At 40.0% G+C, this 17,540-nt stretch overlaps 1 protein-coding gene across 3 annotated transcripts in view; it reads right to left on the bottom strand.

The window, feature by feature from the left end:
* LOC149233479 (uncharacterized) overlaps positions 1-17,203 on the bottom strand; it is a 107,831-nt gene extending 90,628 nt beyond the window's left edge. The window contains exons 1-3 of one of the 3 annotated variants that reach the window (XM_089379768.1): positions 16,957-17,201; positions 15,820-16,835; positions 14,400-14,641 (exon numbers count right to left, since the gene is read on the bottom strand). In XM_089379768.1, coding sequence (XP_089235894.1) covers positions 14,400-14,641; positions 15,820-16,715 — 1,138 coding nt within the window. In that variant the 5' untranslated portion in view covers positions 16,716-16,835; positions 16,957-17,201. Of the gene's footprint in view, positions 1-14,399; positions 14,642-15,819 lie in introns of all 3 variants that reach the window. The other 2 variants (XM_089379769.1, XM_089379767.1) reach the window with 2 other exon arrangements.
* Positions 17,204-17,540: the final 337 nt, after the last annotated feature.

Raw genomic sequence — 17,540 nt, 5'->3', positions numbered from 1 at the left:
AGGGTGAAAAAAAATTTTAAAAGCCGTTCTTTTAAGTCCACGGTCAGCTGTACGTAACCCAGCTGAGTTGATACAGACTCGGCCGGCTCGGTATTAACCAGGCCGGCCGAACCGGTTCTTTGGTCGAGTTGCAAATCTCAGGCCTGGCTCGGACCAACTCAGCCGAGTCGGTTCCGAGCCGGCCGTTTTTTAAAACAATGCTAGTCACCCTCTAGCTCTATCTTCTCTACTGAATCTCTGCCACTAAGAAAATCTAACTGCCTGGGTAACCGAGTATCTGCACTGGTGTGTTCTCCATCCCACATCAATCCCTTCTTATATCTTTCTGTTAGGACTCCAATGGCAAAGGCCAAATTTTAATCAATAGCTCAGATCATTTTCGGATCAATCCGTGTGAGTTTCTAGATGATTCTCACTTTATCTCAATTAACACTAATTAATTAACCATATTCCCTAAGTTTAGACTTAGGAAATATTTAAAAAATAGCTAATAATCTAACTGAGACACTTCTAGGTGGAATTTCCATAAACAATTTCTGGGTTTTGGAGATCTCATGTATTCTAGCCTCTCCGCCAAATTTCGTGGCTAGAACACATTAAATGCTACAAAAACTAACACTCCCTCTTAGCGAGGAATGTGTTCTAGTGTTGCACACCCTGTCACAACTCTATGTTTCATTATCACCTCTTGTCATGCTACTGATGTCTCACTGTTGTTTCCCATCAACTATTGTGCAACTCTGATGTTGCATTTGTGTTGTTGCTGACACTACCATACTGCTGCCAACACTGCATCTGCACCGCAACTTCCTCTCATATGTTGTTGCCACATCTGCAACTGAAAATCTATCCCTGCTACTGGAATGGGTTCTCCACCATACCCATCTGTTCTCTAAAATAGATGAACTTAGCTCTCCCTAGAGCTTTTTTGAGTATGTCTGCAACCTACTCTTCTGTGGGAACATACTGTAGCTAGACCGCCCCACAATGTCCGCAGTCTCTGATGAAATGACACCAAATATCTATGTGTTTCAACATGTAATGAAACATTGGATTCTCAGAGAGCTTGTTGTAACTCTGATTATCACAATAGACTCTAGTCGCCTCCATTCTTTGTCTGAACAAGCTTACTAGCAGCTTCCGAAGCCATATAGCTTTTGCACATAGTTTTGCTTGCTACCATGTAGTCTGCTTCTGCAGAGCTCAGAGCTATCGACTTCCTGCTGCACCATGAAACCATCCCTGATCCAACACTGAAGCAGTACCCAGAGGTACTTTTCCTGTCTACTGAACTGCCTGCCCAATCTGCATCTGTGAACCCACATAGTCTGACGTCACCCCCTCGGGTATATCTCAACCCATACTTGATTGTGTCGCGCACATACCTCAGAATATGCCTCACTGCTGCCCAATGTACCCTCTTTAGCTCTACCATGAACTGATTGAGTATTGATTGTGAAGCAAATATCTGGTGGGGTCGACATCCTTATCATCTTATGCATCTATCTTCTTCCAGTTGGTGATCATGGGCGTAGACATGGGTCTACAATCCCGCATTATGAACCTCTTCAGAATATTTGTAGCGTATGTTACTTGCCAAAGGAAGATCTCCCCATCCTTCTGCAACACTTCCAATCCTAGGATATAGTGCAGCAACCCCAAATCCTTCATATAGAACTCTGCTGCCAAGTTCCTCTTGCAGTCCTCTATGAGCCTTGATGATCCTGTCAAAAAGAGATCATCCACGTACAAAACTAAGATGAGTGGCTCACCCTCTACCATCAAATAGTAAAGGTTGGGATTTGTGTCACTCTTGATGAATCCCATCTGCTGCAAGTAGTTGTCAATCCGATCATACCATGACCTGGGAGCCTGCTTGAGTCCATATAGAGCTTTCTTCAGTCTACACACATGAGTGCACCTCTCATGAGTCTCGAAGCCCTCTAGTTGTTCTATGTACACCTCTTCCTCTATCACCCCGTTCAAGAACGTTGTCTTAACGCCCATTTGGTGAATCTGCCAGAACTGCTAGGGACATAACTGATAGGATAGAGGTGTATCTGGCAACTGGGGCGAAGGTCTCCTCATAATCTATCCCTTCTTTCTATGCATACCCCTTTGTCACAAACCTAGCCTTGTACTTTTCCACACTGCCATTTGCAGCATACTTGATCCTATAGATCCATCTAGAACCTACAACTGACCTGTCTTCAAACCTTGGCTCCACCTCCCAAACATCATTTGTCATGATAGAGCTATATTCTTCTACCATGGCATCTACCCACACCTGATATTGTGCGGCATCCTGAAAGTTGGAAGGTTCTGCAACCTGAGCCACTAATGCTTGGTACCTATCAAGCTGTCTGCATTGTCTTTTGTTCGTCCTAGGAGTTCCAATAAACTCCTCTGCATCTCTCAATGCCTGACGAACCTCTTTGTTGGCTCGACCACTAGTGGTGGGAGGTTCAACCAACTCCTCCTCATCCTGACTTTGTTGCTTTGTCTGTTGAGAACTCCCAGGATCTGTTGCACTTGATGAAATACTAGTCCTAGTCACTGTACTCGGCCCCTGTGACTGTTCTCCTGTCGGTCCCATTGGCTGCCTCTGTGGTTGCACTCATCTGTGTCTCCCAAGTAAGTTGATTCTCAACTTGCTTTCCTTCACTTCATTCCATAGGGACTACCCCCCATAGTCAGTTGTTGGGAGACAGCTAGAATGGAGTGGGCGGAGATCAGAGTGACAACCCCTGTCCTGAGCATTGTCAGTGCTTGTACAATCCTGGCGACAACAGAACATATACGGCAATGTTTGGAGCTTCTCCCCATAAGAACTTCGATAGACCTTGATCATGTAGCATGGCATGGGTGGCTTCCATGATTGTTCGATTCTTTCTTTCAGCAACTCCATTTTGCTCAGAGTGTATGAACGATTGTCTTCCTCTTAATGCCAGCCTCTCTGCAAAAGTCATTGAATTCATTTCATTCATATTTGGTTCCATTGTCGATCCTTAATATTTTGATATTCTTCCCTATTTGATTTTCCACCGAGGCTTTGAAAGAACGGAACCATTTAAACACTTCATCCTTCTTCTTCAAGAAATAGATCCATGTTTTGCGAGAGAAGTCATCCACAAAAACTGCATAGTATAAGTACCCTCCCAATGATGTTACGGGCAACATACTAGATAGGTCAGAATGGACCATTTGAAGAATATCAGTAGTTGGCTTTCACTTGAAGGGAATGGTCCCCTTGTAAGTTTCCTAGCTACACAACCCTGACAAACTCCTTCATGATTCATGTTGAACTCAGGCATACCTTTCACCATCTTCCTTACCCTAAGGCTTTGTAATGAAGGTGAGCAAATCTCCGGTGCCATAATTCAAATTAAAGAGAAGTATCGCAAGTTAAGGCTCCCAAAGAACTTCCTCCAACTTGATAGAGACCTTCAACCCTAACTCCAAGTGTAAATACATCTTTAGGGTTTTTTTGCCAAATACGTACCTTTCCATCAATGAATGCTACCTTGAAGCCTTTATCTTCCATTGCATAAATATACACCAGGTTCTTCTTCAAATCGGGCACATACAATACTTCTTGTAGATGAATGGTTTGACCTTGATTTAAGTGAAGAGTGACAGTACCTATCCCTTTAACAGGGTAGGTGTCATTGTCTCCAAGTATGATCTCCAAATTAGTCTTCTTTTCAACCAAATTTGAGGTGTCCTCCTTGTACCTTATGAAGTGCCTTGAGGCTCCACTATCAATCAACCAATGATCCAAAGTATCCAGAGGAGAGGCAGTAGATAGAGCGGAAATAAGATAAAATTCCTTTTGTTTTTCTACAACATTACTTTCTTCATACCTGGAATTTCTCGTCCTTGTAGGAAGTCGACCATTTCCATATCGAGCAGTGGGAGCATTCCTTTTTCCTTTATTGTTGAACTTCTTGTTCCTTTTATTGGCATTGCCTTTGTAGTTGTTGTTGTTGTTGTTGTTATCATCATCCCTTGGAGTATCCTTCTTGTGAGGACACTCTCTAGCATAATGGCCAAACCTGTTGCAATTGTAGCACCTTCCTTTTATTCATTCTTTGAATCCCTGCATGAATCCTTGACCTTGTCTTCTTGGACCAACATTATTCTTCCTCTTAGCATCAACGGAAAAGGCAGCGGGTTCATTTCGATTTGAGGGCTTGTCTCTCTCCATTATCCTTGCCTCTTCTTGAGTGCATCTAGCCAATAATTCATCGAAACTAGGAATCATGTCATTGTTGAGAATGGTTGTGTTAAACACATCCCATGATCTTGGAAGACCTCCAAGTGCAATGAGAGTGAGCTCCCTGTCAGCAATAACTTCTCCAATAGATAGAAGGTCATTCTTGATTTGTGTGATCCTCATGAAGTAGGATTGGATAGACTCTCCCTTATCCATCTTGATGTTGTTCTTGAGAAAGAGGATTTGATTTTCATTATTTACTTTGAACATCCAACCAGCTTATCATACATCTCCTTAAATGTTCCCAAATCAAAAATATAGGCAACCAAATGCTTTTGAATGGAGTCTATGATAATTTTCTTAGCTTTGACCTCACCTTCCATGTTTTTAGTCTTTGCAGCAGCAGGTGCATTTGAAGGAGGCTCCACCACTCTTCCCTTCACATAGTCCATGGCATCCGCTCTTCGAAAGTCAAGTCCAAAGTCATCTTCTATGCATGATAGTCATATTTATCCTTGAGCTTATCCTTAGATTTGAAGTAAGATGTAGTAGCCATTAGTCCAATAGTCTTGTCCAACAGATCTCTCTTAGTGATTGCTTTTCTCTCTCTTGCTTGGGATTTGTCTTCACCTGTGCTCTGATACCATGTTAATTTTAGTTAACAATGGTATGTTCTATGCTTAGCACAATTACTTCAATGTTCCTTTAGCAACCCAATGACAATTTCAATTTAGTTTTCCAACAGCAATCACATTAACCATTAATCACATTGACAATAAAAATAGATAGAACATGAAACAAAATGTAGAAGACAAGCCAAGACAAGAGGATACCAAATTTGGCGGATGCCAAGGAAAAACCCTAATGTGGGGAAAACCCTTTGATCAATTCTTCTTATTATTATATCAAATGTTCAACACAGAGAGAGTACAAAAGTAAAATTGACTTCCAAATCACAGTCAAAACAACCCTGTCAATTCTGCAGTCAAACTCAGCCCTAACCAAAAAGTCAAAGATGGTCAACGCAACAGTCAAACTTGCCTCCTTGAGCTCGGTCAACCTCAGTCAAATTCGGCCTTCCTTGTTGGTCAAATTCAGCCCAAAACAGTCAACAAAACTATAGTCAAATTTGGTCAACCTGAAGTCAACCTGTGGTCAAACAACCCTGCAGTCAACGCAGGTCAAAGTCCTCCTTTTGCCTCGTTTTCTATGCCCAAAAATGCGGCCTGCTGAGACAGATAATCACCATGAAAATTGAAGTCGACAGATGCCCAAAAATTCAAAGTCAACATTGGTCAAACTGCAGAAAAGTCTGAAATTTTCGACTTTGTAATTTTGTCCAGAAATTCGTCCTCCTTGTGCCACACGTGTGGGAGAGAGAGAATGTTTAATGTTGTACGAACCAATGTGATCCAGACTTAAACAGGAACGCAACAAATTACAGAGATAACCATATACACAAAGATGCAGCGGAAATAATACTTCACTTCACTAATGGAAAACACTGAAATATGCTTACAACCAGAAATGGAAATAAACCAGCTAGGGCGATGGTAGCTTATCTCTGAGAAACAATGGAAACCCTTCACATTCCAAAACCTAACCCTAGAAGATGAAACGCCAAATTGTGGGCCCCGTTTTTGGGTAAGTTGGTACATCAACTTCCCGGGGTCGCGAATTGGTCGTATTATCTCTGTTTGACGCGCATGATAGCCCGCTGGAAAGATCTCTCCGAGGACTATGACGGAAAAGACGATTTTTAAACAAAAAAATCGCTGGCAGTAGATTTCCCAAAAACGTCGTTTAGGGCCTCAAAACGGCTCTGGAAGTTTAGGACCCGCAAAATTGCTAAAAATAGTAAACTATGCTATAATTAAGGAAACTGAAAAAACTGAAAGAAGCACTAGAGGGGATCCAAGTGGAATTAGCGGGTGGCCACCAATATCCACCTGAATCACAATGAGAGGAGGAGAGAGAAGAATGTGTGAGTGATGATGATGCCAAATGAGGTGAGAGGGCACTTATATTTATACAAGTCGTTGAGGGTGAAGAGTCACGTCCATTAGGCTTCATGAGCCTACATGATGATGAGCCGACCTGAACAATTTGCACGTGTGGGTGTAAATTCAAAAACACACTTATGTTTGTCCAAATTGGATGATCTTTATATCAATTTTGGTCCTCTCGAAAAGAGGAATTTAATGCAATCATCATCTTCATCAAATGAGTTGTCCCAAGGTGGAATTTGACCCTAGTTGCCAATTTTAAAAGTTCAGGCAACATCAAGTTAACTTTTCAGAGGCAGTCCAGTGTCGGAATTGCCCAAAGTGAGGGTAAATTCCTTGTAGATATTTTTGCCAGTATTTTCTCTGTACGATTGCCAAATTTCAACATCCAGATTATTGTACTCAGAATTTCTCACTGCTGCTCAATAATAAAACCCTCAGTGGCTACACCAATTTTCCCGAGTTGGGTTTTTCTAGGAACATTTGTCCAAAAATAACCGTGTCATTTTTATTGTGTGTGCTAGTATTTTCTCAGTTTCCAGTGCTATTATTTCCGCAGTTTTATTTGTGAAGGTTGCAGTGTGATTTATTTGATATTTGTCATAGCAAATAAATTGTTAAAATTAATTAACACTTAGAAAAATAATTTCCAGTTGCTGCAATAGGATTTCAGTATTGGAATTTTCACAATGCACAAGGTGACCATTATACGGTATTCAAAGAAGAAAAGCTTCAGGGCAAGAAATAATCAAAAGACAAGAAGGAAGCAAATTTAGTCAAAGAAACCACAGCCACGGCAACAGAAACTAAGCAAGAAAATTCACTTGCCAATGTGGATCCTCTGGTTGCCAATAAAGATCCCCCGAATGCAGCGTTAGCAAAAAAGCGGCAAACCCTCATGGAAAATGGATTATCTCCAAAAATCACAAGGAATCTCGTTGAAAAAAAAAATCTTGGGCAGATCAAGCGAATGAGGAAGATTTCAAGGAAAATGCCAGAATTTGCAGAAAATGCGGGTTGGATTCAAGTTGGGAAGAAAGGAAAAAGTTTTTCTCCAAGAAAAACAAGAAGTCAAACTAGATCAAATTAAAAAATGGAATGTAAATGTGTTTGTATTTTGGGGGTTTTTTGGAAAATATTTAGTTGGAAAGGGACTAAAGTATTTGTGTCATGGGGAATTTGTTTGAGGGTTTGGACTAAGCCTTTATGCTCAATCTCAAACCCTCAAAGAAGATTGGAATATGTAAAGGTTTTGACCTTGCAATCCATATTTTTTTAATACAAATCTCTATCTGTTTCGTTTAAAAACAAATAGTAAATAAATAAACTTTTAATCCCTTCAAAGATTGTTTGATTTAATTTATGAATAACGGTCCTCTCTCTCCTCAAGATAGGAGTCATAACTGAGCTAATTACACAACACCACATCATCATCTAATTGGGGTTTCCTCACAATCTGCCTTAGTCCATTTTGCTTGGTTGCCACATCATCCAGTTGTTGACACATCAACATCCCTTGCAGATTTTGACCATGAAATGAGACTTGCAACTTTGACCAAGTGTCTCCAACCGTGAGGGCCTAAGAGACGCTCCACATATCAACGGAATCAACATGACGAGGAGAGTCCGATGGCAAAAGTCTCCAAGACAAACTACCTGATCTACATTATCAAAATCCTCAGCAATTGCGGGGTGTGTCTGTTGGACACCTAATCCTCTAAGGGTTGGTGTGGAAGCTGAACAGTCAAAGGGAGTCCAAGAGACCACTTGGAATATGAAACTAAGGGTCACTCCAATGTATTATAAATATGTATCATTGTGAATAATAATGCATTCAAGGTTGATCCTTCATATATTTTGTCTCTACCATGGTTTTGTTTACCAGTGTCCATTATCCAAAAAACCAAACCCTAGAGTTAGGGTTTCATCATTGTTGCATCAACTTGACATCCATGAGGATATCCTACATTTGTTGTGCCATCCAACCCCTGTTCGACATCCTCCACCCACTCAACATTCTGCACCTGTTCCCACTTTGACAACAATGACAACATACTCAACACCTTTATCCCTCATTTGTTTGAGGGATCAAGGTAAAAGAGAAAAGTTAGCATTTTGAAACCCTCTTACTAGAAGAATGTTGATCAACATTGCTTATTCAACAAAATTGTCTAACAACAATTCATATAGTGAGCATTTGGAATCTTGGATGCCCATAGAATACGCTAACCCATGATGAAAGGAAATTTTATCAGAAAAACAAATTATGATGAGATTGCCAATGGCAAAGATAAATTGCCCCAAACTTATTGTTACCTCATTTGCAACAACTTGACAAGTTCTCTAGTATAAACAAGTTTTTGAGATCCAATTTTATATTTTCCCCGCCAGGGTAGAATTCTATTGCTAAAGGTGATCCTCTTAAACCTACAAGGCAGAAGTATATTTCTTTTGATCGTTGGCATTCTTTTGAGATTGATATTTCCCTCTTACAAATGCCTGAATTTTGCCAATGGCTTCAACCATTTTGGCGACATAAAACTTAGTTTTGAAGCAAGCCATAGACCACTTGCTTTTGGGTTGTTACCACCTTGAAAAACGAATCATCGACAACAAAGCATCTATGTTCTCAAATCTCTTTCATTCTCATTCATTACAGCCTTAGAGTAGAATCAGTTATCCACATCTTTTATATCTCCAAGGCCTTCATGTGTCAAGGGTCCTTCCTTTGTCAGAGTGGTCCTGCCTTCTTTCAGGAGATATCTTCAAAGTATCTTGTCAGATAGTGATTCTCAGTGATCATGGTGTTCTTCCACATGCTTGATCTCTTTCTTCATTTGCTTCTTAGATAGATAGGTCAACCATCTTATGCTTCTTGTGAGAGCATTTCTTCATTGCTTGCTTCTTGGACTAGTCAGCATTTCTTCTTGCTTTGTAGTCAGCAATCTTATACTCCTTATGTGAGCATATTCTTTTGTTGACCTTCATTGCATTGTAGTACATGCCTTCGAGCATGTTCTTAGTGAAAGAGATTCTTTCATACTTGATCATGTTATAGAACTATTCCCATGACTAAGTAATATACAAATGATAACATGACTTAAACTTTGATGCATGCATACCTCATCTTGGTTCTTCTTTGATCATCTTTTGGTGTGGCCCTTCTTGCTTCATCTTAGCTTGTCTACATATCATCCTTTTCTTGAATCCCATGAATGGGATTCCCAATGAGACATCTGCTTAGGTTCATGAACCTTCTTTTGAAGATTCCATCATAGGATCTTAAAGACCCTTGTCTTGCAAATGTTTCCTTTCTTTTGATGATGGAGATCATCTAAGATTCTTAATCATGATCAATTTTTCTTTTATCGTGGATGAGGTCCTATACTAGGTATGCTTTTTCTACATGAATACCTTGAGCTATATCTGCCATGCTCCTATATTCTAGAAGATATTTCTACCCATGCATTTTTGTTTTTATTATAAATGCTACATCTTCATGAGTATCTAGAACTCTATGAATATCATGCTTCTAGATTCTAGAGGAAGTTTTTAGTCATGCAATTTTATTCTATTCCTACATGCTCCTATACTACTCAAAACTTTGAAAGAATTCTAGAAGTAAAGAGTTTGACCTAGTCATAGTAGAGATCCGAAGGATCTTCCTTCTTTTGCTTCTTTCCTTCTTCTTTCACCTCTTGAGTTATGTGAGCTTCTTCCTTCTTCCTTTTGTTGTTGTTGTCCTTCTTAAGCTTAGGACAATTATTTTTGTAGTGTCCATATTCTTAGCATCCAAAACATTGGATTTTGGACATGTCTTTGTGTTAATTTTTGGTATGTTCTATGCTAGAGCAATTTATTTAAATTTTCACAGTTAGCAATCACATCAGCGTTACGATAAACTGTAGATAGAACATAAATATAAAACGCAGAAGACAAGCCAAGGCAAGAGGACACAAGATATGGCGCGAGCCAGGGACAAACCCCACAATGTGTGGGGAAACCCTTTGATCAAATCTTCTTTTATCTTCAAAGTTCAGCAGAGAAAGAGAGATAGTACAATTACAACAGAAGTCAACACTTTGACTTGTCTAGATCTAAGCATAGATCATCTCCTATAACGACAAGATCAGTTGAAGACATTCTGCTTCAACTGATACCTATCATCGCGCTGCATCTCGTCCTCTAGTTGCACTACTGCATATTGCCCCATGCTGTTGTCCAGGTCCATGATCTTTCTCAGACTAATGTGCATCATTATCATGTTGCTGCCCCTGCTAATGTATCATTGGGCTGCCCATGCACATGATTTCATAGTGCTTCCCATCATGCTGCTGCCCATGCTTCATGTATTCGTTACACAGCCCATCTACAGTATATCATGTTGTTGCCCAAGACTGCATTATATATATGTGCCCAGATCATACAACGTTATTGTCCAGATCATAGATGCTGCTCATAGATATACTGAGATCATCATTCATCACTGCTTTGATGAGAGATAAGATTATGATCCTGTCTCTTACCTTCGATGAGACTGACACTCTTTGCAGAGTGATCACTATCACTGCATATAGGAACATCATCTAATACTTCAAGTTACCACTGTACAAGATGTATGTCACCGAGATCTTCTTTATCCAACCAAAACCAAAATCTGTTGTGATCATAGCACATCGAGACTGCTACAAGTAGGCCGAGGGTCATGTAGACTACCAACGTGAAGATGGATGTGCCCAGATCACATACATTCTTCTCTGCTACACAGGTATGCTGAGTCTGCGGCTATGCTTGAGTGCAGTTATGACTGCATATAAATATCTCTGTATTCTGTGTATAAATGTCTTTATGAACAAAGTATAAAGGCAACCATGACTGCGTATGATTACAGTGTTTAGGGCCACGTAGCTATAGTTTAGGGTTGCGTAATGGTGACACCTTCCCACTGCGTTTGGCAGCTGCAAGTCTCCTTTTAACTGTGGCCAGATCTCCTTGACATTATAATGACTGCAACTTCTTCCATGCTTGACTGTTGTTATGTCTGCGGCTCTTTTATGACAACGGAGCAGATTAGGGCATCACACTGACGGTGAATGAATGTCTTCAAGATTCAATACTATTCGAGATCATGTTCAGATCAGGTATGCGAGAGGAGTCCCGTGGATTGAGCAAGCAAGTCTTGTGGAGTAAAAGTCCTGTAGACAGAGCATAGTAGTCCCAAATCTCAGAACCGAAAAAGAGCCATGCGGATTGCTTCCATGCCAACGTTCAAATCAAGTTGGCTAAGGCTTGAGTTTGTTCCTTAGCAGAGATAGTGATATTCCCTTTGACATGTTCTAGGAGTTCATTCTCCTTGAGAAGTAGATCAGTCCTCTTCTTCCATGCAAGAAAGTTATTGGTACCTACCAATTTATTGTTTTCCTTGCAAAAAACAATTGATGTATATTCAGAAGGGGACATGTACTTACTTGATAGATTTTGAGATGTAATGGATTTGCTTCCTCCTTGAAGACTTGATGGTTTGCCTTTCTTGGATTTTGATGTTCTTCAAGTTGCCTTCGCCTAGACTTGCTTGATGATGAGATTTTCTTGAAGACTTGTAGCTTGATGTAGGTCCTGCTTCAATCTGCTCTTCTTTGTAGGTGCCTTTATGTAAGGCTCTTCTTCTAGCTTTGCAAACCTCCTTGATAAATGATGGATTGCATACCCTTCTTGTCCTTGAAGTGATTGAGACTTCTAGGCTTGATACTTCAACTTTGTAGATGCTTCTCCCTTGATGAGTGTTCTTGAGGTGCCCTTTCCTTTATGTGTCACCTTACCTCTGATACCATGTTGAAGAATCTAGGGCAAAGTAGTGTAGTGTGATTCTTCGTTACTTTGATAACAATTTGTGGAGTATTTTTACTTTTCCTTATTAGCTTATTCTTCTTCTTCTTCTTATTAGTGCATATGTGTGTACTTCATCAAACTGCTACCAAAACATAAAAACAAGAACACAAGATGTTGGCTCTCTACTAGGGCCAAAACCTCTCTTCTCTTGAGAGGAAAACCCTTTAGTGAATTTCTCTTATTGAAGCTTCTATTGATCAATGCCAAACCCTAGACCCTTGACTAGAAGATCCTCCAAGCACAAGTCAAGTCCTTTCAAGATCACTTCCTCTTGCAGCACTTTGTCTTCCTCCCTTCGGCACTTCTTCCGGCAACTGTTGCAGACTTAGGGCAGCAGCAATGCAGCCCTAATTCTCTGCACGTGTGAGTGATTCTCCTCACAAAACTATGTTAGACTTGTCTTCCTTTCTTCGCTTGCATACCCTTCTTCCACGCTTGAGAGAGAGGCCTTGTAGGCCTAGTTTGAACCCTAAACAATGAGATATATGTGGTTGTGATAGTGTTGTTGTGATGACCGCAGTCAGCCCTCCTTCACTCGCACGTGTGACTGTAATAAGCCCTAGAACAGACTTCTAAGGCTCAGTATTTCTTCCTTCTTCCTTCGCTAGGGTGAGAGGTCCTTTCGCTTGTCTTGGGAGACCTTGTGAGCCTAGTGTCAAGCCCAAACAACACAAAATAATGGACTGCTTGTTCCTGCTATCATACCCGCAGATTTCTCCTCTTCTTCCTCGCACGTGTGACTGTTTCTAGCCCTAGAAACAGTCCTTCACCTTCGTTGTCCTTCCTTCTTACTTCGTTGTACCTTTGGAGACCCTTTAGACTTCCCTTCCCTTCCTTCTCTCGGCTTCTTGTCTTCGCTTATTTCAGAGATCCTTGAATGCGTTATAGAGGAATATAGAGGTCTGTCCCTCCATTTAGGCCAACTTGTCAACTGTTTGCAGGTCGACTTGTCAACTGTTTGTAGACCGACTTGAGGACTGCTAGGAGACCGATTTGTTGAGCAAACTTCAGATAGTTTCTATGTAGCATGCTTGAAGGGGCTTCTTGATGGTGCCTTTGCATAGGAGTAGACTTGACTTTGCTTGGAGGTTTTCCCTTTGACTTTAATATATATTTATACATGGTGTAACATGCCCTTAAGGCCTTCAACATTTCCTTTTGACTATTTGACTCACCTATAGCACTTTGACATATGCTAGACCTACTTTAATGAGCAAGAAACTCATTGACATATACTATAAAATAATATTTCTTTTCTTGAATAATTACAAATATCAAAAGTACATTTATGAAGACCGAACCTAGTTACATTTCCTTCAACAGGGACAAGTTCCCATGCTACATAGATTATCACTAAATCATGAGCTTACATATATATCCAAGGAGTTCACCATTTTATGCTATTACAACCATTACAAAAACGTTTGAATTGTTTTGGTGAGATTTAAGGTGGGCCCCATTATTATAGTTGAAAATCTGTTTACTGTAAGAATGAGTCTAGATTAAGAATTAGGAACCTTTTGCTTGGTGAATGTGAGTAGGGAATTAGGGAGATTTGAACTTGAGTAAAGCATAAGTGCATTTTCCATTAATATCTCTCTGAAGTAGAATGCTCCACATTCATAATGTTCTTGAGAAATCTATACTTTTTACAGCTTGCATGATGGGTGTTAAGATTCCAATAATCACATCCTTGGATTCTTGATCACCTTTCTAAGTTTGAATGGATTTCTACATCTCCAAGGCTTAGTCCCTCGTAGAAATACATAACTAAATAATGAAACTCAGTTTCTCTTTGACCAGCACAGCTCTTCTGCTCCTGTATTGGGCTTGATCCAGCAAGAATTATGTTGGTCTAATCTGATCAAGAATTGGTTTGAAGGGGTGATCCACTCATGAATCCAAAAGATCCCAGTGTTCTGATGCCATTATTAGATTATATTGTTGATTTTCTGGGCTTCTTGATCCAGCAAGAATTATGTTGGTCTAATCTGATAAAGGATTGGTTTGAAGGGTGATCCACTCATGGATCCAAAAGATCCCAGTGTTCTGAGACCATTATTAGATTATATTGTTGATTTTCTTCTTTCATGAAGTTTGGATGATTATCAATTTCATTCATTGTTATTCAATCTTGGGAAGTTGTTGTTAAGAGTTCCACAGCGTATTTAACAGTGTCCCCAAAGAAAACATTGAACAACTACAGTGACAGACATGGCAGGAAAGTTCCAACCCCTCCCTATGATCATGGCATTTTATTATTACAGATAAATTTTCAAAATACATACCCATAAGATTGAAAAGACGGAATGGAGCCAAATCAAGCTTGATCTTTGGTAGAGAAACAAACGCCCAAGTCGCAGTCCCTACCCAAGGTAGTGAGGGAATCAACCGCAATTTTACCCACAGCTCCCCATCCACATCCAAATCTCGCACTCCAACAGGAATCATTATGGGCATAAAACCAAACTTTAATGAAAGCATCAATAACATACGAGCTCCACCTGTATAGCGCAGACCAATATGGTACCTAGGAAGCACACCAAAAAGGAAGTCTTAGACATACATCATTCCTACAAATCATCAATGTGCCTTCTATGCAACAACATATATCAATTATAGATTTCAAAGACCATAAAAGCATAAAATCCCTCTAAAAAATGATCTGGGCTCAAAATACTACTACATTGAGAAAAGTGGGGTCAAAAACTCCTGAATGCCACACCCATGCCTGAATAGGAAAAATGCACATGATAAGGGCATGCATATTTGGCCACGTTGGTAGAATACCTCAAGGAATTTAGTCCAGGGAAGCTAAACACATATTCTCCGACCCTGGATAGCAGAATGTTTTCTTTGCAATCTTAAGTTTCAGAATGCAAGGCACTATGTGAAACACTACCCTGAAGCCAGCAATGGGGACAAGAAAGCAGAATACTTATAGGAAAGCACAAGGATCCAATAGGGAAGAATTTGATTGTGTGGTTGAGGATACATGTACGTGCAGTGTTATTTTATTGTGGTTTTGCTAACTTTTTATTTAAAGGACAAGATTTCAAGAAGCGAAGAAATGGTCCATGATGATTCCTTTTCCATTACAAACAAATCTCACTATGCACCAACACTAAGTATTTTCTCGTGCTTCTCACCATCTTTGCGGAGTGTTTTCTCACGACACTTCTATCGTGACGAATACAAGCCTTGATAATAAAAAATTACGCAGAACACAGGTCCTCAAAAGTTTCTATTCGGTTATCAATTGATTCTTTTAAGGGCCTATTCACTTTGACACTACATCGACAAGGATTCATTTCTCAACATTAATGAAAGCCCACTAGATGGAGACGACGTAAGCTGCAAGTGTCGGGCACCTCGAGATAAGCATGGAAGCAAACATACTTATTCTTTCTTGAAACATGGACCGGGAAAATATCTTTGAATTGTATCTGTAATATCATTGAATTTTGTTTACAAGAAGCAATGAATGAGTTTTGTTATAACGTTAAATTTAATTTTAGAAAACCATCAGCTGTAAGTGTTTGAAATTTTGAATAATCATGACAAACATGAAAATAAAACAGTGAACTGGTATATCAAAAAGTTCACTGTTTATGTTCAAAAACATATAGATTCATCGTAGAAAGTAAGATGTCAGTGGCTAAAATGCAAACAAAACTGCGATTCAAGAACAACATGAAGTATACTTACTGCAGATCATTGGCACGGCGGGAAGTCCTCCGCTCGACGCTTCTGACTGAAATTGGCTCTTCCCCCAAGTAAAATTGTTTGATTTCTACCCTCTGTACATAAGCAGGTTTTTTCAGATCGTCTATTATAGGTTGAAGAAGCCCAACCAGCCAATTCTCTAGTCCTAGCCGATATACTTTCCACAATTTTGAAAGCACCATATTCACCCATTCTACTGACTCTTTCCTCTGCAGATCCTTTTCAAGGAATTGGGAAAGGCTCGTAGGAACTTGAGGCCTAATACCACGTTGGACTTCAACAACCTCTTTATTCGTTTTCCTCGAGGTCCAGATCTTGTCGAAAACAACTCCCACTAAAAAGAAGAAACCGAACAGAGAAACTACCGGAGCAAAGGGAAGAGAAGTTGGAGTTACGCTGTGCAAATTCCCAAGCTGATTTCTTAATCTATAAACAAAGTGATCGTCCTGTATAGCTGTGGTAAATGAGAGTGTAACTTGTTTCGAATCAAGACCCCTCTTCCTTCCTAATGATGTTTGTGGGGTGATTTCTGTTTCGCTAAGTGAACTGGAGAACTCTTCCTCTTGAGGCCTTACGTTTATTCTCTTTGAAACCTTGGGAATTGAAAATGTGCGCACACTTCTGTTTGTGGGATATATAAGTTCAACATTCAACCTTGCCTTGCCCGTGTTATTTGCTAGCATGCAAGCTGTTAGTCTCCAGAGCCCAGTATTCTGTCTAAATTTGCCAATTAATTCAGTGTGGCATCGGTAAAGCTCCAATGTGCCAGGTCGAGGTCCATGGTTTCTGTGTTTCCTACGGGAGATTAACGGCAACGAACAGCCAACGAGGACCGGAGGGGGGATTGCTGTTGCGGTAGAAGCCGATTGCAAAAACATTTAAATGGAAAAGAAAAATAAATATGCCCTAATAATCAGTCTGAGCCGAGTAGATTTTATTCATCAATGGGAAAAGGAATGTAATAAACATGGCAATGTCTGCAATAACTCCAGATTATCCTGTGACAGAATTTGTAGCATGGTTTATTGGACTGAGTGTCGTGTGGCAATTTCCTCGAAGGACTATTTTAGCATTGTTTACATTTTCTTCCGAATAAAACTGAAGTGGAGGGAGAGTTACCTCGTGGTAGGTGTTTTCTTTAACCGAAAACATCGGTGCAACTTTCACGAATTTTCCATAACAAGAAGTGTCGAGCTCGACAATTCCCAATCCCAGTGCAATAAGTGCGCCATGACCAGGTTTTCAACCACCGATTCTTGCAGCGTACCCAAACCCAAGCACTAAAATTACCGTTAAAGTTAGCATAGACAATTCAAGATCGACGGCTGCTTTAGCGTCAATCTATCGCTAGCCTTAGAATAACTAGAAAATCTTCCCAATTCTCTTTGAAGCGAAAGGACGTCGCGGACGCCACGTGGCAAAAGATAGAGTCTTATGTTTGAGCTTTTCCACTGGTATAGTATGACAAGTGATATCACAATTGACAACTCAAATCTTTTATGACTAGCCATATCTAAAGCTACTTTTTGATGTACAGTCGGTATCTCAAAGCCATTTCAAGGTGCATGTTTTAATCAAACTCATTTTAACATGAAAATTTGATTTCCATGTCACGTCTCTTTTTTTAATAATATTGGTTATGAATTGCCGCGTTTATCTTTTTTTAATAATATTTATTATGAATTGCTGCTCTTTTCTCACGA

Source organism: Pinus tabuliformis, chromosome J, assembly GCF_031772625.1.
Source record: "Pinus tabuliformis cultivar Carrire ecotype Pingquan chromosome J, CPIR1, whole genome shotgun sequence".
NCBI lineage: Eukaryota > Viridiplantae > Streptophyta > Pinopsida > Pinales > Pinaceae > Pinus > Pinus tabuliformis.
This window is presented reverse-complemented; position numbering and strand designations above follow the sequence as displayed.